The following is a 26,309-nucleotide window of genomic DNA, read 5'->3' on the forward strand; positions in this document are numbered from 1 at the left end:
AGGCTGTTCCTGGATAACAAACAAGTTCTATTTTTACAAATGTCCAGAAGGCAATTTTGTCCATAAGTCAGAAAATACACAAAAATCACTCAATATGGTAACTATACCTCCACAGTGTTGCAATGAATGGCATCAAAAGCACATAAGACTGATAAGAAAGCACAGTTACTAAAAGTGGACAGCAAGAGAAGAAACTAGTTCTGGTATTCTTAGGAATGAACATAAGTTGGATTTTTGAATTTTATCATAATATCGGAGCTTGTTTGTATGTACAGGTGTCCATCAGTTGGGCGTTCGTAACAGAAGGATGGCCTGCATGAAAAGGAGAGCATAATATATGATTTTAAGAAAGAGAAGGAGAATGGGTTTAGGCTATATGACTCAAGTAAAGAAAAAATCCATCACCAGCTTGATGGGCTGAGAGCTTATTTCGGTTGTTAAGATCCTGTAACTCTCTTGAAGGTTAAATCCTTATTGTGATTTGGATAGCAAGGACCAGTAATGTGATCAAGCATCCACTCAATAGCACATCCATACACATCATCCAGTGACTTGGAATAGCCCTCCCTGACTGAGGTATCTGAAGCAAGGTAACGCCCCCTACCAAATCTCCAGAAAGGATAAGATAATTCAATATTAATTGAAGACTGAAGAAGGTCTCTGTTTTCTCTTATCTTGGTTATTAGATAAATTTGCTGGGAAAGAGACATCTTTAGGAATCCAATTATTTTAATCAGGAGCATTCCTTCAAACATATATTGCAGCTTTTTCAATCTTTATTAGCAGTGGAAATATATTTATGCTAAAAAAAAAGTCACCAATAATCATATTCTTCCTAATTTTATCACTGCACATTTATAGTCAGTGTGCATTGGTAAATTTCATTTCTGCCCCTTGCACTTTGAATGTTTCATGTTGAAAGTAAAATGAGCAATAAAAAATGGCATATAGATCCTTCACTTTTATATCCTTAGAAAGGGATAACATTTGTTAACTTAAGTTTAAGGACTTTTATTCAAACATCAACTTCTACGCCAATTTTTTGGTTATAACTGGCTAGACTTTGTGCAAAGAAAAGCGGTGAGGCTCTCAGTGCCTACCATTATTGAGGTCTATATCTTATGGCCTCTAAATTGTTAAACACTAACAATTAAATGTGAAAATCTGGAAGGTGCTGTTGCATCGATACTTTTCAGACTGAATTGGCATTTTTATAACAGTATGATGTTGTCCTTCATTGCTCACTAATATCTCCAGGGAAAGTTTTGCCTTGTCATTCCAGGATAAGTAACACCTTAAGCTGAAAGTTCATAATTACTGCCAAATGATTCATTTTACTTTTTTTTCTTCGTCTTTTTTGTTTTTCTTTTAATCGCATCTCTTTCTCTCTCTTTATTTTGCTTTCATTCCAGTTAACATGCCTTAGTTTAAGTGGTGTGCTATGAATTAACAATTCCTCAGTTTGGTGAGATACACGATACTGTAGAGGCCACTCCAGCTGAATGTTTTGTATTCGCAAAGGAAAATATGATCAAATAGTTATGTTGTCAATGGGTAATACATTTAAAGCGGTAAGTGAAACTATCCATGTACCAAATTCCAAGTTCATTCTTTGAACAAATGTAAGTTATGGTATCCTGCACAATTTAAATTATCACAAGGGAATCATCACCTCAAATAGGTGGTATATAGGAAAGTTTTTGATTAAATGTTAGTGAATTAACGAACAGTCATGGTGAAACATTAACCAAAAGAAAAACTGAACAACCACCTTACTTATTTGAAAACAAAACTTTTTCATGTACAACTTTACAAAAATTGCAGTGTGTTGTCCCTTCACCAAATGGACATTTTGGATTATGATGGCGATCAGTGTAAAACTGCAGGTGGGTTTTATCATCGAAATGATTCTTGGCAGCATGTGTTGTGATATCCACTCACTGAATTTTCAGCAGCTGCCAGTAGTTTGCTACATAGCAATCAGCACAGTGCTTCAACCCTGAAAAGGACAATCATATTGGCAGGCAAACAGCAGCAAAGGCTGAATGGAAGGAAATAGAGGCAGCAGAGGAAAAGGATCAAGTCCGCTATTTCAAAAGCTGAGATGTGGACTGTGTTCTGTCAACTAAATCGTTGCCAGTAGGAAAATGCTAATGCACCACTACAGGTGTGGTATTGGGAGGAACGGGTGTGTGCTGAAGGTCCTTGAGACTGCTTAACAGGAGGCGACTGAGATCCTGACCTCCAGACTTGATGTTCTGAGCAGGATTGGGAAATGCAGGGAAAAAAATATGATGACCTCTCGGAATATCAAAGTGAGAGCTGCAGCATTGAAAGCTCCCCCTTGAGGATATTGCCTCCAGTTGCAATCCTTACACAACCCACCCTCACTCACAGTTACCCAGGTACACCCATCAATACAGGCAGTCATTGATTTAGGAATGCTGCTATTTGACTGCAAAAGAAATCCTGCCTCAGTATTTCAAGAGGGAAGTTACCCAGTTGGAAGAATGGGAGCCCTCTTGTGCTTGCTGTTTCGCAAAGCTAGAGGAGGGAGCCTTTCATCTCATGGGTACACAGGCCAAACTAAAGCCAGAGCAGAGTCAGCAGTAAAGCTTGTCTCTTATCGCCCCTTTTCATTATCACATCCATTTTTGAAGTCTCTGATTAATACATGTTAGTGTATACTTGCACTGATCCATTTCCCCAGGTGTATCATACATGTACCTCTGTAGTAGTGCATCATTGGAGGAATTCCTAAGAGAGTCTTCCCACCCCAATACATCAGCTCAACCACCAGGACAGGAGGAGAAGCAAAATAGGAGTATGAAAATGAAGTAATAGTGGAAGAAGAATTCATTGTTTCATTATGCTTGTCACCACTAAGGGCCACTACTGATATGGATGGCAAAAGAAAATAGGTTAAAGGGACACATGAGAGAGTATTGGTGGCATAGAGCTAACACTGATAGAGCAGATACCAAACTGTAAAGTAAAAAGTTAAAGTTGCAATCAACCTTACACTGATAATTAAAATTAGTTTGTTTAATCATTATTTTGCTTTTATTCAACTTTGCTTTGAAGTTTTCAACCAAAAGACTGAGATTCATAGCTTGGTACTGCAGGAGCTCAGAGTTTCTTAGTGGAGAGCCTGATAGAATATCTAGACTGGTACAATATGTTGTGGAAATTTTGCATTAAACCCATTTTTCATTGTGTAAACCCACTTTTTTTTCTGAAGAATCCAGAATTCTGCAATCAATTTCTTGGCACACGAACCCAGGTGGTCGAGTTATTCGTATAATTTCTTCGTGCTGATGTTTGGCACTCCTTTTCTGTCTTTACTTAAGCCCACAGTATTTTATGATATGGAAAATTGCAGTGCATTGGAAAGAAATCATTATTATGGCAATATGTGAGCTGCTGTTAATGACAATAGTCAATACTAGCAGCTGCAGTTCTGAGCTTCAACTATCTATAGGCAATTCATGGGAGATCCACTGCTTTAGTCATACTATCTCGGATTGGAATAGATGCCTTTTTTCATCCTTTAAAGAACTTAGACATTATTTAAAAGCTAAATATTACAGAATCTGGTAAAATGAAATTAAATTAAAAAAACTGGAAGCAATCAGATAAGGTAGCATCTTTGGTGGAAGGAAAGTCGGGATGCTTCTTTTGCCGTTATTATTAAGCTGCCTATATGTTCTCTTTAATTGACTTAAAGTGAAAATGTTGGAGTTTTTTGTTTACTCCAGCTAATTAAGTGAAGTTGAAGTGATTGAAATCGAAAATGAAACAGATTTTCCCTTCTGCCACCTTTTGCTGTAAATGTTTTCTCTATTTTGTTTTTTCTTAGCTGAGAAATTGAATTTAATCTGTTTTGTTCATGATCAGAGGCATGGTCTCCCAAAGTGAATAGATCTACTTTCCTCATGAAGTAATGCCCTTCCATTTCAGTTAGACTTATCTGTCTCTTGAAATGCATTGAAATTATATTTAACATTTCATACAAAGCTTTAACATTTTATCAATATTCTGAAAAAAATTCTTGGCTCCAAAGAGTTAGAGATATCATCAGCTATTTCCATTGCACATTGACCTAATCTATTATCTTTTTAGATAAGGGCCAATGGAATTTCTGAATCATAGTGCCTGATTAAGATTTCAGGCACAAATATTTTAAATTGTGTAGACAAGTATGACAATACTGAAAAGGAATTATGCATATGTTTTTAGAATTCTAGGTTTATTTGATCTCGAGTGGAGATATATTTGATCTGTGTGCTAGTTTAGAATATATTTTAATTGGTGTTCAACGCACTATGTTAAGAGTTGTCCCAAAAAGACATTACATTATTTTGAATTGCTGCTGGCGGTACTGATCATTTGGTATCTTTTGATACTTGGAATACAACTTCATGCCATGTGTTAAGATCAAAATTTTCAACATTGAGGCAAGTAATCAAGTGAATATTCAGTAAAGTGTTTATATTTTTAATGCAGCCTGATCGATTCTTTTAAAATCTTTGATGCTCTGTGTTGAGATGAAACATGGAAAGACACTCAAAGAGAATTGATGCATTTGGACAATTAATACTATATGTTTGCAATAATTATTCTCCTTGTAAGTACTAAGGGCTTTGTTATTGATATGTTTTAGTTACAAGCATATAGTTAATATGCTGAAGAATGTTAATAGTATATTTCTTTGCTATCAAAAATTAAACTTTAATATCTTAGCAAACTTCATCTGTGAAAAGAAAAGTTGTAGGAATGAACTATGGCTGATCTAAAAGGAATATACTCTTACTTTGATTCACTTGAGTTAAACTTTAGTGCTTTCAAATTCAAATAGACTATAAGTGAAGATCATAAAATCTTTAGGCTAAACATGTAGGTTAATATTTTTATATGAATTTTGCAGAGTTTGTTAGCAAAAATAAATTGGCAACAGTCAATTATGACAACCGGAAAGTAAATGGAATTAACATGCCTGTACTGTTAGATACTGGATCAGTATATTCTTCAAAAATAAATATTATCCCTTTCACAATTGATATTTTTTATACTCAACTAAAATTATCATTTTGTATTTATCTAATGAGTAATGTGCACCAGTTACAGAATTCCTAAAATTTGTGCAAAGTAGACTGAAATTAGATGTTTCTAAGGTTACATTATGCGCTACGATAACTGTAAATCCTCTAAACTTGCTGCTTTTAAATCAAATTGTGAGCATCAATTCCTGACAATTATCAAAAATTGTTTCTCAGCAATTGGTAACATAGCCTAGGAGGTCTGTTGTTAATTCCATAGTAAGAGTCACAGGGAATATGATTAACCTGCAGGTCATCTCTTAATGTAATTATTAATGATTGATTCTGTTTATCCTTGAAATCGATATGAGAAGCGAAATGGCTTGGAAAGTATTAGGGTTTGATTTCTTTTCTCTCACAGGAATGATTCTTAGACAAAGCTAAGGCAAACTGTATTGGGATAGGAAAATCATAGAATTTGAAGGCAGTTTTAAACAGACATTTACAGTATGCATCTTGTGTGATATTTCCCTTGTGAATGAATGTGACATAGATCAGTTAAAGATTATGATTTGGTATGGTAACATCTCCTGCCACTAATAGTTAAGCCGGTATATGGAGTAATTGATCTGCCTGTGAACGTTCCAATGTAAAAACAATTCAGGCTATTTGAACTATATTTTACAAGTGTGCATGGGACCTTTGGGACCGTATATTGAAAAATGTAGTTGTATGGCAATTCCATAGGAACCCAATTAAAACAGATTGACTCAGTGGTTTCCAATTTTTCATTTTACAAAAATTTAATGTACAGTTTTTTAATACAATTTCACACAAAGATATAGTTTACAATACCTTTAATCAGTAACATGATAAGTGTTTATTTGAAATTACAAGGCGAATGCCAGAGTGAACAGGCAAGAGCTTCTGGCTGCTTAAAACAACTCATTGCTGAAACCCTAATTCTGTTCTTTTACTTTACTGCTTTTTATTTTAGCTTGCAAAGCAGGCATCATGCATCATTTTTATGATAAAGTAATTATCTTGAGGAAAAGTTGTCCTTTGCTTTTGGTTTCATTCATTACAAAAAAAAAGCAACATTTCAATGGAAGGTATTTCCAGAGAAATGGTTTCTCTTGGCCTATAAAAGTTTTGGAAAAGTAATTGCCAGACATTTTTTTCTAAAAGGTGTTGCATTGTATTGCCAATATTTGTCCCAATGAAACAATCACAACCAGCTCTCAAGTGCGTATAGTACAATGTTTACTAAAATTAAATTTCAAGTCATTTTGTAGAATTATTTTTTAAAAAATATGAAATTGACATTGATTTTAAAGTGGAACATTTTAGAATTATGCAAATAATCATTCTATTAGTTCCTTCCCATTCAAAGATTCTAATAATATTAAGCTAGGCTGAAGGTTAATACCACTGTGATAGAAAATGGCCATCCTTGCCCAAGTGCTGTAAGCCTTGGATGTTTGTCAATATGTATGCAGGGTTTTTGGGTGTTCCTAATAAGCTTTTTTCTGAAAATCAAAGTAGTGGCTGTATGATATCAGCAACTCTTCCTGTCTCATCTGTTGCTTACAGCTCGTTACAGACAATGGCTGCCCTGTGGAACCCATGGATTCCTGTTTGCTAGTAATGTTCTCTTTACTGTTCATGCAGTTCATACTTAAACATTAAGAGTCATAATGTCCAATTTGTGTAATCACAACCCAAATCACTATCATATGTGAAATAAATAGTAAAACTGACAGGCTGGTTCTCAGCTGCTTATAAAGGTGCATACTGCATCTCTTATCTGTTACTAACAGGCTTCTGCTTTCTACTTTTACAGAGGAGACTGCTTCACATGGTTAACATGGCAGCGAGACTTCATCAAAAAGTGAGTTCCAATGAAAATATCCTGACATACAAGTATGAATCAAAAAAGCAACAACATTACAAATGAGTTCACATATATAGCAGTATTGTGCTTTTCCCCAGTGTCCAGCAGTCACTGTTTGGTATCTAGTTGACAAGATTGATGCTGCAGTGTAAATCTCTGTAGCGCTGTCATGGCTGGTAACAGGCATCAGTGGACCTTTCCCCATCACAAATCTATCTTCTGTTGAATAGAGATTAATAAGATGAAGCACTATTCTTCCATATGTTGAGTTTTACTGCTTCTCACCCACCTCCACCCCACTAAAAATATAAAACAACACAAATAATTAGAGTTCACAGAAGAATTACACCTTCTTCCATGGTCAAGCAGAAATCAAGTCACTCAGGTACTGTACTTTTAGATATTAGCTAGCCTAAGCTGCACTGGGATACCGATGAGCAAGAGAGAATGGTTGCTTTTCTGCTTATATAGCAGCAGAGGAGAGATACCTTGATGCACTCATGTATCAAAATCATTTAAACAGAATCAGGTCACTGTCCTAAAGGACACTGTCTTTTCTGTTAATGCATAAAGAATGGCGAATGAGCGAAACCACACGATGAAATGGCATTTGCTGAGTGAAACGAACATTATGAGGCCCTTGTATGAAGTTGTAGCATCATTTACATGTATTATTTCTAAGGTGCGTTAATTCTTGCTGCTTGAATCATTGATCATCTGTCATTCTATGTCAGCATTTGATTAATCTATTTTTTTTACTTTTGTGTTAGCCCAACATCACTTCTTATTGTGACCTTTCCACAAAATAACATGCAAGATGTAAACAGCAGGTGCACCTTGTAGATTATTAATTATATGGTATTAATGTGGGGAGGGGGGGAAGGTAAATTGTTTTGATGGTTATTAATTGTATATCAACTGCAGATTAGAAGGTATGACCACGTATAGCTAAATAATTACGACTATACAAGTCAATAACTGGTTATGTATTTAAAATATAGTTTCTGTAGGTAGACGTATGCTCTTTTGTAAATTTTATGAATGAGGGTTACATTAATGTGCATCTTAGAAAAAAATATTTTAATGATTTGAGGTAAATTGTGATTTGTTTACCATATGTAAATAAATTATATGGTTCATTTCATATATCCCAAAGCAAGTTGCAGCCTGTGAGTAATTTTGAGTGTTGTGGGAATTGCAGGGCCGTACTTGTGCACAGCAAGCTCCCACTAACAATAATGTTGTTTTGACCAGATAATCTGTTGTTTGGGTTTGTTTGAGGGAGAAATGCCGACCATGACACTGGAGGTAATTTGCATCCTTTTCCAAGTAATACCCAAGGATCTCTAATATCCATTGAGTGAACAGATGAGGCCCCTGTATAAGGTCTTGTCCATAAAATGGCAGCTCTGACAGCGTGGGGTTCTTTGGTGCCACACTGGTGTGTCAGTTTAGAGTTTTGTGCTTGTATCTTTGGGGCAGCACTTGCACCTAAAACCTTGTCTCAAAGTAATAATGTAACCATACGTGTGAAATATAAAAGTGGTAAATATTTTCATCCCATCTCTGTCAAAAATCAAAATTTATATATGGAGTTTGTACTACTGTTTTTATACAATTTTTACCATAGTTATAAAGTGTAAAACTTTGTTATTTTGATATTTATGTAATTACATTATTCCAAAGCTAAACTTTCTTGTAGCAAACCATTTGTATTTTTTTTAAACCTGTGATGACCTCCTTCTCACATAGCAGCCTGCCTGCAGGAATATTGATGGTCTGCTCTAGGAAAAGGGCTGCATTAACCATATGTAATTAAGTATTGGATGTTAGCAACAGTGGCTCTAAAAATGTAGGTAACTAATAGTAAATCACTAACATTTTGCTTATAGTGAGGTTTGTGGAGGGACTTTATTTCTGACTGTGAAGAGCATGATAACAGAGTATACACTTTGATGGAACAGAACACAGTGGTGATAAGTTAATGGTGTTTTGGTATATTGTGCCACTTCAGTGTTCTTCCTTGCATCTTTTGCAATTAGCTGAATGAACTTCTGAAAGTACTTTTCCCCATTGCCATTTCTTTTTTATAAGCCATTCATTGGCAGCATCCTTCTGTTTTCTCTTTCTTATTGTATTTTAAAGTAATATAGTTGGTAGAAATTATGGAAGGAATGGAAGCCTTGGTAAAGGGTGCACATCACGGCCCAATTATCTGCCATCGTACACCATTGCTATTTTCCAGGGCTATTCCAAGAAGCAGAGTGGAGTGATAGAAAAGTGCACCTGAATATTCATTGCTTTATGTCCTCCATGTGTTTGTGAGGATGTCGTTAGCCAAGACATCCTTAATATTTCAAACATCATTCTTTGTTATGTGTATTTTCTTTAAGATAAACCTGGCAGTTAAGATTATATTAATATAGAAGTATGACGAATACTGCCTGCATGGTGCTTTTTTTTGTGACTGGACCTCGATACTTAGGAGTGAAATCACTTTATACTCTTAGCTATGGCATTGTGCCTAGAGCCCATATGACTTTTGCATGCCATCGGTATTTCCTTCTGAGGTTTATAAAATCCGATTGTGCAACAAGATTGGGCAGCCATGTTATGCTCTGTTGCTGCTGAATGTGGAAGGAAATGAAAGTGCAGGCCTTGTTGAACAATGTGTCATCTATTTGACAATCTATGCACAACAATTGGTTTAAATTGCAGGAGCTTAAAAGGACCCAGAGGCCTACAAACTGAGGGCCTCATTACCATGACTGCCATCTCTACCATGGAGGGTTCAGGTGTCATCTGAATACTCTGGCATTCCTCCTTATTTTACATTTTCACTTTATGTAAGAAGCATTATGTATGAGGTATGAAATTCAGCAGCAGGGCTGGAAGTAAAATTATAATAAAAAATGCAGCACATTATTAAGGTCCATGTTAAATGGACAAGCTTCCCAAACTGCACATATGCTGGATAAACTCAGGAATTTTAGTGACAGGCCTATTATGTATTTTGCATAATATTTAGGATCAAAATGAAACTCTCACACACTCAGTGTGTGAGAGAGCAACATTGGCAAATAAGCAGGTCAATAATTTCATGCATAGCATGAAACAAATTGAGATTTTCTCAATTTTAATTGGGCTGTTTACCTCAAAACTGTGCATTCCACATCTGGATTATCGAACTTTTGGACCCTTGCATACCATAGTGGTATGTTAACTGTTTCACATTAAAGCATTGTTTCTAGATATATCATGATTGGTTGCACTTTTTCATTAGTGTCTGTGTGCTTTCAGGAAGTGCAGATTTCAAAAGCTGTGTCCTCATGATATTATCATCAGGTTGTCACTTTTAAGAAGCAATTTCTGTTCTGCTGAAGAATCCTGAGCTAATGAAAATCTACTAATGGATTGCTGTAATTCCTTTTAGCTAGATTTACTGTGTTAAGACTGGTTTCTGTTTAAGCTAATCCTCAACCATGCTACATTTACAAGTATTAATGTTGCAACTTTTCCAAACTTTTTATAAGCTAGTATTAGTGCTGAAGAATGTAAGTGAGGGAGTTTGTTCAAATTAGTGCAATTAGTTTGTCAGTTAGAGAACAAAATTAAAGTGAGCAAATGATTAAAGTTTCCACTTTTATTGAAAATGGGAGAACTCTTTTTGTCAATGTTAATGATACTGCTGAAATGTGAACATATATTCAAATGTGAATTCTGACCTTGAACTCTTGTTTAGTGGCACCAACTGAATTGCAATTACTATAATTCCTGCAATAGTAATTGTTAAACAGTTAACAACCCACTTCGTTTTTAAAAGTGCTGTGAGGTTTGTTAATCAGCTATAGAGTGTGTAGTTATATCAGAGAATAAGCCCAGCAAAAGACAAAATCTTCTTTCAGTAATGGTGCTGATCAACTTCTTGTGAGTTCTGTGTGATGTTCAATCATCGGGTACTCTGCTAAATCAAGATAACTGTGAAATGTTCAGAGGTAACAGGAACACGTGAGATTACATGACAATGGATGTGAATGCAGTCTCAAAAATCAGAGGACCAAACCATATGGTAGTAAACAATTGCACAATGGTACAATACGAATATAGTATGAAGGAGCAGTGTGGAAATCAAATTTATTGTTGTTGAAGATAAATATCAAAGAAAACTTTCTGATGAAATATCTGCTTTGTAACTTGCTGTCAGGTTTTGTGCTTACACTGAGAACTTGGCTGATTAACTCTGGTTTGTTATCCTGGGTCTAAGCTGTCATGTAAAGGCTATGTGCCCTTTTTACAGTTGAAACTTTTGATGGTCCACCGGCATTCCTGTTATGAGTGTTCTCCATTAGAACAGTAACAAGTTTTCCCACTAATCTCTTCACTCATGCCAAACCTGCTCACGAGGCTCATTGTTTGGTATGGGAGCTTCTAATTTTCTACTGCCCCTCGCCCATAAGCCGTCTCCACCTCTTCACACTTAAACTTATATAGTCAATAATTTACATTGAATTTGCTCATCTTCTAAACTGCACATGAAGTTGTCCCATTCCAGTCTGTTCAGGAGGTGACAGAATCAGAGTGTTGGGATGGATTGTTCAGAACAGCTACATAATCACCTAGTTCTAACAAAGGGTCTTTTACTTGAAACATTAGCTCTGCTTCTCATAGATGCTGCCTGACCTGCTGAGTATTACCAGCATTGTCTGATTTTATTTTAGATTTCCAACATCTACAGTTTTTTTGATTTTTCACTGATTTCTACACAATCAGTATTTGGTCTCTGGTCCTGAATTTGTAGCCTTCTACAATCTCCAAGGATGCTGGATTAAACTGGTCCTACAACCTCTCTGTTGCCTCATAGAATGAAACATGTTTTGTATCATACCAGGACATCTGCTAAAGACACACTTTTGTGTTTCTAAAGTGTGTCTCTAATGACACACCCACACTAGAGGCACACTTTTGCCCTCGCCCTCAAATTCAACAATCTTGCTTGACTGTAAGGCTTGTGCTCGTTATCACTAAGAGGTGGGTCAGTGGCACAGCTCCAGTGCCCTGGGTCCAAATCTGACCTCTGGTGCTGTCTTTGTGGAATTTGCATGTTTTGCATGGAACCATGTAGGTTTCCCCATGGTGGATCCACTTTCCTCCCCTTCCCAAAGGCATACGAGTTGATAGATTGAATGGCCATAGTAAATTGCCCTTAGTGTGTAGGTGAGTGGAGAATCTGGGGGAAGTTTATTGGAATTGGTTTATTACTGTCACATGTACTGAGATACAGTGAAAATTTTAGTTTTGCAAGCCATCCACACAGATCATTTTAAAACATGGGGAAGTACAACAGAAAAGCAATAACAGAATTCAGAATATAGAGCTACAGTTACAGAGAAAGTGCAGTGCAGGTAGACAATAAGGTGCAAGGGCTATGACGAGGTAGATTGTGAGGTCAAGAGTTCATCTTTAATGTACAAGAGGTCTGTTCAAGAGTCTTATAACAGTGGGTAGGAGCTGTCCTTGAGCCTGGTGGTGCGTGTTTTCAAGCTTTTGTATCTTCTGCCTGATGGACTGGGGGGAGAAAGAGAGAATGCCCAGGGTGGGAGGGGTCTTTGGTTATGTTGGCTGCTGTTCCAAGGCAGTGAGAAGAGTAGACAGAGACCATGGAGGGGAGGCTGGATTTTGTGATGGACTGAGCTGTGTCCACAACTCTGCAATTTTTTTGTGGTCTTGGGCAGAGCAGTTGCCGTACCGAGCTGTGATGCATCCAGATAACATTACTACCATCAGAGAGGAGGTACTGGAGCTTGAAGACCCACACTTAATGTTTCAGGAACAGCTTCTTCCTTGCCACTCTCAGATTTCTGAACAGTCCATGAACACTACCTCGTAATTTCTCTTGTTGCATTATTTATTTATTTTTGTAACTTCTTGTAATTTTTATGTCTTTATGTCTTGCACTGTACTGCTGCTACAAAACAACAAATTTCACGACATATGTCAGTGATAATAAACCTGATTCTGAGATAGGATGCTTTCTATGGCACATCGATAAAAATTGATGAGGGTCAATGGGGACATGCCAAATTTCCTTAGCCTTCTGAGGAAGTAGAAATGCTGGTGTGCTCTCTTGGCCATAGTGTCTACGTGATTGGGCCAGGGCAAGCTATTGGTGATCTTTACACCTGGAAACTTGAAGCTGTTAACCCTCTCTACCTCAGCACCATTGGAATTTGAGGGGAATGTTACAGGGAAAATCAGTGGGGGAACAGCGTGGCTCTGTAAGCAGCCATAAACTTGATGGGCTGCAGTGACCTGTATCATATAGAAATTTGAGGTAAATAAATGCTAAAAATTTAGGTGACGCTCGATAGGATTTGAACTAACTTCGCTACTTTTCCACTTTTAACAGTCATAAAGCTGAATCCAACGATCGATTTATTCCATCGTTTACTTCTGCTGTACTGGATCTGAAGTCAAATGCTGTTGCTTCAAGTTTGCATGTTGAGGTTACCATGACTCATCCTACCACCAAACATATAGTTAATGCATTTGACAATTCTGGGCAGCTTCAATTTTTTTTCCCCATTCTGTCCTCAATTGATTTGTAATGTATATACTCCTGTGTACTGGTCTCGTGGAGTAATATGCCACGTGCAGAGCAATATGCAGGAAGCTCAGAGTTGAAACAAACTTGAATTTTGCATTTGAATTGAAGAATTTTGTCTCTTTTTTGGATGTCCATCAAAGAGAACACTGGTAAATGTTGAAATTACTGCCTCAGAAATATACCAGAACTTATTTTGTTTGGGTAAAATCAGTTATTAACTGCAACTTGAAAATGTTCAAGCTTAGACATGGTTTGGATATAATCCACTGTTTTTTCAAACATTTAGTTTTCTTTCTGTCAGGTTGTACTCTTTTTACTATTTGGTGGCAAAGGGCCAATGCTGTGGGTTTTGCCTTGTGGTTTTATGGTAAGAGACAAGAAGTATTTGCTCAGGGAAAGTAGTTTGCCTACTTGGGATATACAATAAAATCTATTATTAAGAGAAAAACATGAAGTTAGGGATCAAGAGAATTGAAAAATGCAAGTGAATTTAAAATAAATGATGGCTTTTCACACAATGGGATATTTTTTCACTTTGCTTTTATTATATTTCATATTTTTCACCCTATGGGTGTAGCTATTCTGATACCATAATACAAAAGCTGATTCTTGGTTTTCAAGGCCATTAGAAAGTTGCTATACTGATAGAATTCCAATATTACATAAAGGGCATGATTGTCAGGCAGAGAATGCAGGGCTAAAATATTTGTCTAATCTTCCTATCATTTCTGCAATCAATAGCACTTCCTTTGAGGTTTTGACCATTTTTTTTAGGACTTCAGGGTTCTAGAAATCACAGATAAACTCAATGATAATTTTCTGCTGTAGTAATGAAATGACAAAGGTGATTGCACACCATATGTATGTAGCTGAGAAAAAAACAATAAAATTAATCTGAATTAGCCTGACTTGTCGATGAGAAGTATTTATGATATGTAGCAAAGCAATAGCTGAAGCTGATGTCATTATAGCAGGGAAGCAAGTTATTGCTTTAATGTAATCGTGTTTGAAATATAAAAAAAGAGACAATGTTATGGTTTGCAGGTGATTGTGTTTTTGAAATTAAGTTGTAGAGGTTTTGATAATTGCCACCAATAATGCATTCAGAATGCAATATCATTTATTGTGTTATGCCCAATTGCATTATTTTGTATTTTTTGTACTTCATGTCAGTTTTGCAGAGTCTGTAGTTAAAACAATTTTGCATTCCAGTATGTTGTGAGTTTAATACATCAGGCATAGAAAGAGCCAGGTTTTGTGTTAATAAGTAATTCAATATATTGTAGTGAATCTGCTTCTGTTGTGATCTTGTATCGGTTTTGCTACTTATAAAAGCTAACACTAATATTTTAATTCTGCTGTCTGTCTAAAACAATACTGTTTCAAAGAGAAAAAAGTGTAGGACTATAATTTTGCTTTTTCTGCCCATGGAAATGTGCAATGTTTTAGAAAAAGTTACCATATTCCATTAGGAAATATTGTTAGAATTATAATTATTGAACCAAATAAGATATTGCCATATTTACAGGAACTGGACATTTCTACAGAAATGATGTGCTTGTGATCTTGAAGGGAATTGCAGATATTTTGAGATTATAATCCAAAGGTTCATTCAAAATTTTGCAACCCAGAGAAATGATTGCAAAATGCCATACCAACACTTGTAAGAATATTTACCTTGTAGGCAGATGGCTCATGAAATCAATTAGAAATGAGCTGTTTTTCACTCATAATTAAAATTGGATACATCTTTGTATTGGTAGCCTGCCTAGTCCAATACTCCAAAGTCAGCATTACCTCCCCTTAAAAATCAAGGTTTGCAGGGATTCCAGATTTGTTCCAGAATGAGGTAGATATTGTGTATGGGCTACTGACCAACCACAGTTGTTTATGGACATGTAATAGAAAATCATTTATGGGAATGGATAACAGCATAGATTAACTAAATTATGGAAAGCAATGGAAAAGGTTGAAAATGCAGGTATTGAAGATCTTGGTTATTGCTATTACTTATTCAGTTGCAATTTATTTTAGAGACTGCACATTGATACATTTGACGAAAATTTTAATAACCTAATTGACAATTATACCAAAGGACGATGGTAACTGGAAAAACAACCCAAACCTTAGTAAATATGAACAAAATTCAACTAATGTTTATTCATAAAATAGTGTTTTTGAATTTCATTTAAAGATGATTAGAAAGTAAGCAAAATATTGAATTATCTTTAAAATTCAACATGAGAGGTTCAGTTATTAATATCAAGGCAGGTTCAAAAATTACTTTTTTCAAATCTGAAGTGGTCCTTGTAACAACCTTGTTTTATTGAAGAACAAATCTGCCTTTACTCATTATTGAAATTAGATACATCTTTGTATTGGTACCCTGCCTAGTGTCACACTTAGTATATTATAAAGAGTGTGGCAAAATTGGTATACAACACTCTTTCTTAAACAGCATATGAACTATTTTCCTAGTTAATAATGATTGTATAAATGCCATCAGAAGAGCACTAACTTCTGATTGTATTGTTTTGTCTGTTAAATGCAGCAGAATAAATACTACATTACAGTTGAACTTCATTGAAATCATCCCGTGTCACATAAAAATTGATGCACTAATGACTCATTTCTTGGTCTCGTCACTTCACCTGAGATATTTACTGCTTGTTGGGTAACTGTTCCATGGATACCAGGTGTTTGCTAGTGTTTCATCCAAATGACCATTATTCATGTGTGAGTCCTGACGGTTGGTGTCAGCAGACTGCTTGGCAACACTGAGTGCCAGAACTGAGTCCAGTCCTTTCACAGTGTAACATCCAAATGTGTACACTACATGTGATGTTAGGTAACGATCCGGAGAATTAACCCTCACCTGTTTGTATTTTGATCCATTAGGAAGAATACTGAGGCCATTTACGGTATCCCAAGTGTTATTATGATTTAATACATTACAAAAAATTTATAATGGTGGAAAGTTAATATTGCATAGTTTAAATATTTGATTTGAACTTTTAACCTGGTATCTCATCAGTACATAATATTTAATTTTCAGAAATATCCTATTTTGTGAGGCCTAATTATACTTTTATAATGTACTTGGTTTTGTTCATTGTGCCTGTAATCATTTTCAATTTGATATTTGCTTGTGTTTCTGCTTGACTTTGGATAATGCTTTTATAATAATTTTTTGGTGGTTTTTAGTTTTTTAATACTTTTGGTTTTAATGATTGGTCGTAAGGCTATATAAAGTAAGTTAGTTCACAGCAGCAGCAACAAATATTAATGTGTGTTACTGCTGAAACTATCTTATGATATTACAGTTTTGATAGCAAGAACAGTTGGAGCATACCTAACAGACTAAATGGTCTAGAGTGTGGAAAGATCATTGGCTGCTCACTCTGTGAAATGAGTCATTGACTTCCTTTTCATTCATCCAGAAGGAATGGTTGAATGGTTTTATGGCATAATTTTAGAACTGGGGCCATGTCCCATGCAGTACCTATATGCGCCAAGAAATGAGTGTAAAATTATGATATTGATGATAAATCAGTGGTGCTGAAACATATGCTGATAGCAAACCAACTGGACAAGGTGGTCCAGGAGCAGTGACAGTATGTACAAACGGTGTTAGCATAGCAGGTTACAAGTCTGCCAAGAAGAGTAAATCTTCAAAGTAATCAAATCCTGGCTGCTCACTTTGCCATCATGATTCAGATTTTAACAATGTTAAAGAGCTACCAGTTTTATCAGGTCTTTTCAATGATTTCAGATGTCACAATTAATCTGAGGTCAGTGAGCAGCACTCTGCATGTGCTTGAATTTGCACGTGTGGCAGTTCTGCCCTTCCATATTTCACAGTAATATGAGTGGTCAGTGTAAATGTGACTTCTTGCTCATAATGTTGTAGAAACTGAGTCCATACTGTTCCCCTTGGTGTACTTGAACAGGAACACTAATGGGCTTGTGTCTCTGTGGCTGATGTAAATGTGCTACATTATGCATTTGGCGGGTGGAGGAGATATTTTGGTGATAAATCAGTGATGTTATTACCAATGTACCGAGAAAACACCATATGTTGTATCTTTGCTATAGTGGTAATATTAGCAGCAGTAAGGTAGCCCATCCAATTAAATGGAAGACTGAAATTCTGCTGTCCTGGATCTTTCTGAAGAGGCTTGACGCTGTCTCCATTGTAGATACACTGAAAGATCCTGCGGCACAAAATATCACAGAAATTTGAGTAAGGATTTCTCATTCTAGATGTCACAGAGAGGCAAGAAGCAGCTTTTGACAGATGGATATTTCTCCTCACATCTATGAACAATGTACAGCCTAGCCAGAATTAGTTAACAAAATAAATGCACTGCAAAATGAAAGCTGTATGACTGCTGCAAACAGGTAATTTTTATGTCTTTATGTCTTGCACTGTACTGCTGCCACAAAACAATAAATTTCACAACATATGTCAGTGATAATAAACCTGATAGGATGCTTCCTATGGCGCATCAATTTAAAAATTGGTGAGGGTCAATGGGGACATGCCAAATTTCCTTAGCCTTCTGAGGAAATAGGAGTGCTGGTATGCTTTCTTGGCCATAGTGTGTACATGGTTGGACCAGGGCAAGCTATCGGTGATGTTCACAGCCAAAAATTGGAGAGAAACTTTAAGTAAGGACAAGGAAATTACCTTTTAAGTCTGTGGCTTCTGCATGTTTACTGTTGTAGATGTGTGAGTCTATTTCTAACAATTTGTTTAAAAATCATTCTTTAATCATATGCTGTAAATTGTTTATTAAGGTAAAGCTCACTGTCATGTATCCAAAGCTTAATATCTCTATAAAATTCTCCATATTTTACAGCTTTCTGGAAACCTCTTCTGATGATGGTGTTTATTTTAATCATTGCTAGATATCTGCCTGGATGGTTCAGAGTATTTGGGATATTGTGTTTGAATTATCTGGAAACAAGGAGAAGAATACATCAATTTAGATTTTACCATCAGTGGGCCAGGTGACATTAGCTTTGCTCAAATAAAAAGAAGCAAATATCTGTCAATGATTCCAAGACACGAAACAGAACCTTCATTTTACTATGAGAATTGTGCAACAGTCTGGAAGTCAGAAGTTGCCACTTTGGTTTCAGAAAGGAATGCTAATGCATCCACCTGGGAGCGACCTGACCTGTCTGTATGCAAGTATGTAGACCAGGCTCGATGGAGCTGGTTAGCTTTCAAGACAAGGTGGATGACCTGCCTTGACTTGCACAAACACTGTCATCAGAAAGTTGAACCATGGTCATTGTTCATCTAGCCCCACTTAGCTCTGATGATCCTAACCAATGGTTCCTCCTTTCACAATTGTTACATGAGCTTAACTACACTTTCATGTGAATTCTACATCTGTTTTCATTTTTGTAACTAACAAGACATTATAATTTTTTTAACAATTAATTCTTTTCTCGAACTTCATATGGTTTCCAAACATAGCAAAGTTCTTTCTAATTACCGGCCTGGATTTTTCAGTGACATGCCAGGAGTTCCACATATGTGCCACTAAGTTTAGAATTATAGCATGTGAACATGCAAATTCTGAGCTTGCTGACTTTTTAACTAGCCTTTGCCCAGCTGTACTCTGACACTGGACATTATGAAATCTGGCAGTGGAGTGTGCTGTTATGGCAATTCTCCAGCACACATTGGAGAATCCATCCATAGATACTTTGCCAGGTGAGACCTGATGCAGGAAGAACATCTCCATTTAGAATAGAAAGGAACAGCTTTAATGGACAAAAATAAGTATTAGGTAATTTATAGTCTTTCAGTGATTTGGATTAAATATGAAGTGTTTTTAAGTGTTTTAATTTCCTATTGTTTATTTTTTTTAGTCATTTTAATATTTATGATTTTAACTTTTTCAATGCTTTTTAATGATAGACATATTCAGAAATATACAAAACCATAGATGGGTTTCAAAGCTAGTTAGGCTAGACATCAATGTGTTTTAGTTATTTTGTGGACAAGGCTTGTTCTGTGCCCTTTCTACTCAAGAAGATGACAATATTTATAGGCACAGGGGTCCTGTTGCACCTCCACGGAGCTTCACTTATGAGCATTGGTATAGCTTTGATCAGGAAATTGCTGCTGGGCGATCTGCAAAATATAAGTTTGTGCTCAAGTCAATGAGTAGCATAGTGGCTTGCCACTGGCTCTACATTCTGAGCTATTCTTTTTGCATTAATCTACATTGTGGTTTATAGTGATCAGTTGTGAGATTCTCCATGACAGAATATTCTTGGGTCATCATTTCTATTGAGCATCCTCAGTTATTTACTGTGTATATGATTTAGTAAAACAATGTTTTGATGACAGTTTGATGTTTCAACGTTATAGATTGAGCATTGTACAAATGTAATGCATGTTTAATTACATTTTTAATGTCTGAACAAGCTTTTCTTACACTGGTAGATCTAGGTTATAGATTGAAATATTTTATATTTGTAAATAATTGTCATTGATATAAATTTTCCGTTGCTATTTTAGCAATGTGTTAATATCAAGTCACATGATCTCGACTGTTTCTTTGCAGGACTAATGCAAATATTTAAGAATGAAGTTGCTTAAGTAAAGAATTGTATACCAATGTTATCACTTTCTCTTCAGTTTTTCCTTTCCACCACTTCTCTCCTGAAGGCATTGACTCTATGCTGGAGGGTTTGTTTTTCTGCCTAATGATTGACATTTAGTAACTGGTCCAAGGGGCTGTTCTTCATGTGCAAGCCTTGATAGTAAACATCAGTAAGCCATTGCACATGGAAGTAACATAGCTGAGCTTAATTCCATCCTCATTTGAGATCAACAAAACATACTTTTAACAGAGGATGCCAGTAGTGAGGTTAGAGCTCTGGCCACCTACATCTTAGCAGTAACTGAAGGATGCACTGGAGGTCAAAGATAAGTGTGACTCCACCGCTTAACTGCCTTAACCAGTCGAGGAGTTGTCAGTGAACCTAAGTGTGCAAGTCTGTTTGTTGACAGAAAGAGAGGGAAAGATGAAGGTTATAACAGGCAAAGTCCTGAATGGAGAATTGTTTTGGGAATATATTTGGACAGGCACTGTCAACTATATGATACCTTATTCAAGAAGCTGTGATTGTTCATGGAATGAGTATGATCCTTTCCTGATTTGATTTATCTCTATATCCCAGAAGCAATGACAGGAGTCAGAAATTTTGGTCAATTTTTTCCCCTTTTCGGATTAAGAGTGCTAATTTTAGCATCACTGCTCATGACTGAGTGCAGAAAATGGTCTAACCTGTGAGATTCTTGGAACGTACATTTGGTTTTACTGTGTATTTATGGCTAACCAGCTAGAAGGGGGTTGGTAATGAGATGGTAAGGGGAGGAGTTTTGGTGAGATGTGCTTTAAAAATGTCTAGAAATGAAAAGTGACAACAAGTATACATTTAGCTCACATATTTTAAGCTGTCCTTTCAACACAATGTTTAATTTAGATTTGTAGACAGGAGTGGAATTTCTGCATGAATATTGAATACACATCATAAGGAACTTCTCTTTCAGTCAGCTCAGCCAAAGGAACAAGTGATGATACTTAGACCAGACTGCAATATCTTTTTTTCTCATCCCTTCATTTCCCCTGGAGGCTGTTGACTCATGTCCCATCTCACGCTGTGTCTCCTTGATAGCAACATAATCGGCATAGGTGGAACATCTTGCTGCCAATGTTTGTTGGTGTCACTAGCAGATCATGTGATTCTACATCATTGATTTGCCTCAGCAAAATACTTCTCTCTCCATTTCGTTTCTTCAGGATATCTTTTGTCCTTGTGTATGATGTGTTCTGTATTATTATACATAAATTTTCATTCCTTCACTCTCCCTTTCCCCATTCAGTCAATGTGGGAGTACTTTTTGCATCAGTCAAAACACCTTCAATGTTTTTGTCCTTTTATTTTCCTGCCACATTGAATCAGCTTGCACAATAGGAAGTCACTCCATGGATACAAATGGTATTCACATCTGGAGCACCTCTATGGAAAAATTCAGAAATGTGCTTTGAGAAGCTCTGTGGAAGTCTAGAGGCATCCAATCTGGAAAAGTAATAATACTATTGTTGTGTTGATGTATACTCTACAGGCGCTGATTTCTGTCTCCTTGGACACCTCTGGAATGGAATTCACGCTGTTCTGAAACAGCGTCTGCTGAGTATTAGGGTTCATCTGCAGAGAACCTTGTAATGATTTTTTGCTTTACATCTATGGGAATGAGGTTGTGGTTAGTTAGGGAGCTGATTTTGGTATTACCTGTATCAAAAGAGCAGCTTCCTGGTGTGAGGATAAAACTAAAGTGCATTTTGTCTTGCAATGAGTATGACAAGCAGGAGGAGGGAGACTGAGGCAGCAAGAACAAAAATGACAATCTCCTCCAAAGGAAGTGATCTCAAACTCTTTTTGTCAATCTATGTCAGTAATGTAATATTTTTTCCTGTGTAGTTTTAAATGACACCATTTCTTGCTAATGCTTATCATTATACCTAAAGTTGTTCCAAAAGGGATATGGAGGGATATTGTTTATAGATGGATCATGTCTAATAATAACTATAATCCTTCCTTAGTATAAACAAAATGGCTGGATAAGATTTATAAGATAGGGAGCATGGGTAACAGCCAGTTTCAGTGACACACATGAACTATCATCCACACACAAAGAAAGTAGCCACTTTACTATTGATGTCCACATGTCAAAAAATTTCCAGCTATTCCTGTGGAATGTCCATTGAATTCTGAAACATGTACACAAGAAATAGTGAATCTACCTGATGTTTTTATCCATCATTAATCTTTTAGTACTGAATCACTGTCAGAAAATTTTCATTTTTTATGATGTGTTATCATCCTTGTTGTGCATGAACATGTGATGCAAGATGATACAAGATCAAAAATAGTCTATTTTAATGCATTTCTGTAACTTTGAGTTGAAGTCGTCTCCATTGCAATACTGTACATTATTTCCCAGCTGTTTGATTACATGGAAATGAGATACATGAGGGAAGCTAAAAAGACCATCTGGTATTAAAATGAGTATAAATGGTATATGATGTCATTTAAATATTTTTCTGAAAAAAGCTTCACCTAAGATTAAAAGATTTTAACTTTGAGAAAATTCTGCAGTGTAAACTGCTTGATGTGGCTATGTGTCTTCTGGATTGAATCAAGATAAAATAAGATAACTTGGGTTTTGGTTTGAAGCTTTATTAAACACATGGTGAAAACACATTGAATACATTTCAACTTACTGTCTGAAATCCTCCATGTATTTCACTGCATTTTCAATGTACTGGCTGCTCCAGTACTCTGAATGTCCCACTATGCATTAGTATTACCTTGTGATAATATGTTAATTATTAATGAATGACCTTGATATCTGCTATCGTTATAGAAAAGCTATTGAAATAGAACAAGATGTTGACAGTTATTTCATACAGGATTTCTGGGTTTAATGTTAGTGGTTACCAACCATAAATAATGGCATGGATAGCACCTCTTGAGATTAGTGTTGTATACATCTGTTGTTCCTGTGATATTTATAAATTTAATCATCTGGGTCCATTACTGAACTTGCCGATCCCTGTATTCAATTGATGAACCTTCCTTTATTGGAAAATTCTTTCATTTTGGAATGCATTCATGAGTCTGTTGTACAGAACACGATTTGGTTGCATCTTGTTTTGTGATCTAAGTTGTTCTCCAGTGTATATGTACATGTTTGTGGAACAAGTTGTTCTGGATGTTATACTATTGAGGGCATTAACATGGCAATTGCCTTTCGGATATGCACACAATTGGCTGGCCGTAATGCCAGGCAGTAGGCAATGCTGATATGGAGTCGGCACTGCCTTTTTGGAGCTCATTATTCCATCTGAAAGACCTAAGATTCTGTGTTTGTACACGCATTGTTTGCTTGCAGGAATGTTTACTAAGACTCAACTGGGGGAAGAGCATGGGCAAGCACAAAAAACTAATATGACCTTACTGGCAGAAGAAAATGAGCTGGCACAGGGGCCCAACTGGTGGGGAACACGGGCTAGTACAGTATGGGACTTATGTGCACAACGGATTTTCCTAAATATCAGCAATTCCCTGTGAAGCTAACAGCATTTCACTAAAATATCCCACCCATTATGATTTTATAAATACGTTGACTCAAACCTGGATGCAAGATTTGAATTCCAAAAGTGAGGTGAAAGTGATTTCTCTGCACATGAAGGGAACATTGACCGAAGTCCTGGCAATCTTCTTAATAAGTCAGAAGTGTAACAGGGCTGGCCACAAATTCAGTAGCTACAAGACTAGGTCAGAGATTGGGTATCTGGCAGAAAGTAGATCATCTTCTTGCTCATCATGTACTGGTGCTTAGTATCATGGAATGCTATCCATTTTTTGGACAACTATGGCTCCCATAACACTGAAGAAGCTTTCCACCCCTTCCGGACCAAAGGACCCTGTGTGATTGGCACCTCATCCACCACCTTAACCACTCACCCTGCCCCACCACCATTCGGCTGCAGGGTACACCATCTGGAAGGTGTACCACAATTACTTGTTAAGGTTCTTTTGACTTCTCTTCCAGAGTCCACAACCTTTTCTTATTAGACGACCAAGGACAACAGGTCCAAGGGCGCATCTCTAAGTTCCCTCCAAGTCTCAGAGCAACCTGAATTGTAAATATGCTTCTTCCTTGCTGCAGTCTACATCTGGAACATCCAATGTACCATCATTATGAGAATAATTCACCACCTCACCTGTTGTAGTCTAGGTAGTGCACCTCACCACTTTCTTTAGGGCAATCAGGGCTGGGAAGTAATGCCCACAATCTGCGAATGAATGATAAATGCGTCTCAATGATCTTAATTTTTGAAACACACAAAATGTTTTCAGTTAACTTCCTGATGAGATGCAGTTTACATTTTTTTTGACTTCCTGGTCTGAGCTCAGTGAGGATATTTCACACTGATTGATCGAAAAGCCTCTTTTTTTTTCTGTTCCCAGATGCGATGGGTCATTGTAGATGACTAAGACAGACAGCACTGGGTTAATAAAAATCTCTGTTAACAAACCCGTATAAAGTCTCTGAGCATTAATCCACATGCTAAATGGCAGATTTTCTGCCATTCAGCATAGAACATTAAAGCACAGTACAGGCCCTTCAGCCCATGATGTTGTGCTGACATTTTATCCTGCTCTAAGATCTATCTAACCCTTCCTTCCCACATAACCCTCCATTTTTCTATCATTCATGTGACTATCTAAAAGTCTCTTAAATGTCCCTAGTACATCTGCCTCCACAACCTCTGCCGGTAGTGTATTCCATGCACCCACCACTCTCTGTGTTTTTCAAAAAAAAAAACTTACCTCTGACATCTCCCCTATACCTTCCTCCAATCACCTTAAAATTATGCTCCCTCATGTTAGCCATTTTCGCCCTGGGAAAAAGTCTCTGACTGTCCACTCGATCTATGCCTCTTATCATCTTGTACACCTCTATCAAGTCACCACTCATCCTCTTTTCTCTCCAAAGAGAAAAGCCCTAGCTCGCTCAACCTATCCTCATAAGACATGCTCTCCAATCTAGGCAGCATCCTGGTAAATCTCCTCTGCACCCTCTCGAAAGCTTCCACATCCTTCCTATAATGAGGCGACCAGAACTGAACACAATACTCCAAGTGTGGTCTAACCAGAGCTTTATAGAGCTGCAACATTACCTGGCGGCTCTTGATCTCAATTCCCTGACTGATGAGGGCCAACACACCATACGCTTTCTTAACAACCCTATCAACCTGCGCGGCAATCTGTTCCTCCACACTACGAAGAGTCCTGCCATTAACCTTGTATTCTTCCTTCATACTTGATCTTCCAAAGTGTATCACTTCACACAAAGTGTATCACTCAGCATATGAATTAATCGCCCAAATCTGGGCCATTAGCATTCCAGTAGTTTGATAGCCTTTGGCTGAGTCTTGTTGGCTTGGACCCTTCGTTCATGGTTCTTAGCCCTCCACAGTTACCTGGACTGGATGTGGAGGGATCATCTCACTTGTCTTCTGGCCTCACTCGCTGGCCCTCTGCACCCAATGGGTCAGTGGTTGTCTGGATGGTGACACTGGCTCAGGCAGCACGGTATTAAGGTGCTGTCCTGAAATGCCTTTACAGCCAATAAAGCTGGGGGCAAGTCTTTGTGAGCTCTAAAGCCTGTAATTGAACTTAAAAGCTTTAAAATTTGGTGTTTTGGATGCACTTAAAAACTATTAAAATTGAAGTAAAAAAATTTAAAGAAACCAAAACCAAAAATTATTCCAAGTAAACGATTAATTAGAACACATGAATACTGATAATTAAAAACATTAAAGTAAAAAAAAATTGTGTAAAGGAAGGATAACCTTCCCCTTGTACACTAAATCTTTGCTATCCAATTTCCTTTGGAATCACTGGGGTCTTGAATCTTCCAAGAGAGTGTTTCCCCAACATAGGCTTGGTTTTGTGACACATAGTTGCTCCATTTTGTATGCCAGCAGCAGAATGATGTGATGGTTCCATTTTACTAAATTTATTAGTCGGTTGTGGACTTCTGTGTTTGATTGCAGAAATCCTGGACTTCAGTTTCAACAGCTGAACACTGCTGATTCCATTTGGAACCTCTGTCAGCATGATACAGTCCATTAAGTTTAAATATAATTCCATGTACTTGAAAGTGATT

General features: G+C 36.8%; 1 protein-coding gene across 2 annotated transcripts in view; it reads left to right on the plus strand.

The window, feature by feature from the left end:
• Positions 1-26,309, plus strand: part of mgmt (O-6-methylguanine-DNA methyltransferase) — a 282,187-nt gene that overhangs the window by 15,133 nt on the left and 240,745 nt on the right. For both annotated transcript variants that reach the window (XM_052027348.1, XM_052027349.1), the window contains exon 2: positions 6,883-6,930. In XM_052027348.1, the coding sequence (XP_051883308.1) occupies positions 6,898-6,930 (33 nt within the window). In that variant the 5' untranslated portion in view covers positions 6,883-6,897. The remainder of the gene's footprint in view (positions 1-6,882; positions 6,931-26,309) is intronic.

Source organism: Pristis pectinata, chromosome 12 (genome assembly GCF_009764475.1).
Source record: "Pristis pectinata isolate sPriPec2 chromosome 12, sPriPec2.1.pri, whole genome shotgun sequence".
Lineage (NCBI taxonomy): Eukaryota > Metazoa > Chordata > Chondrichthyes > Rhinopristiformes > Pristidae > Pristis > Pristis pectinata.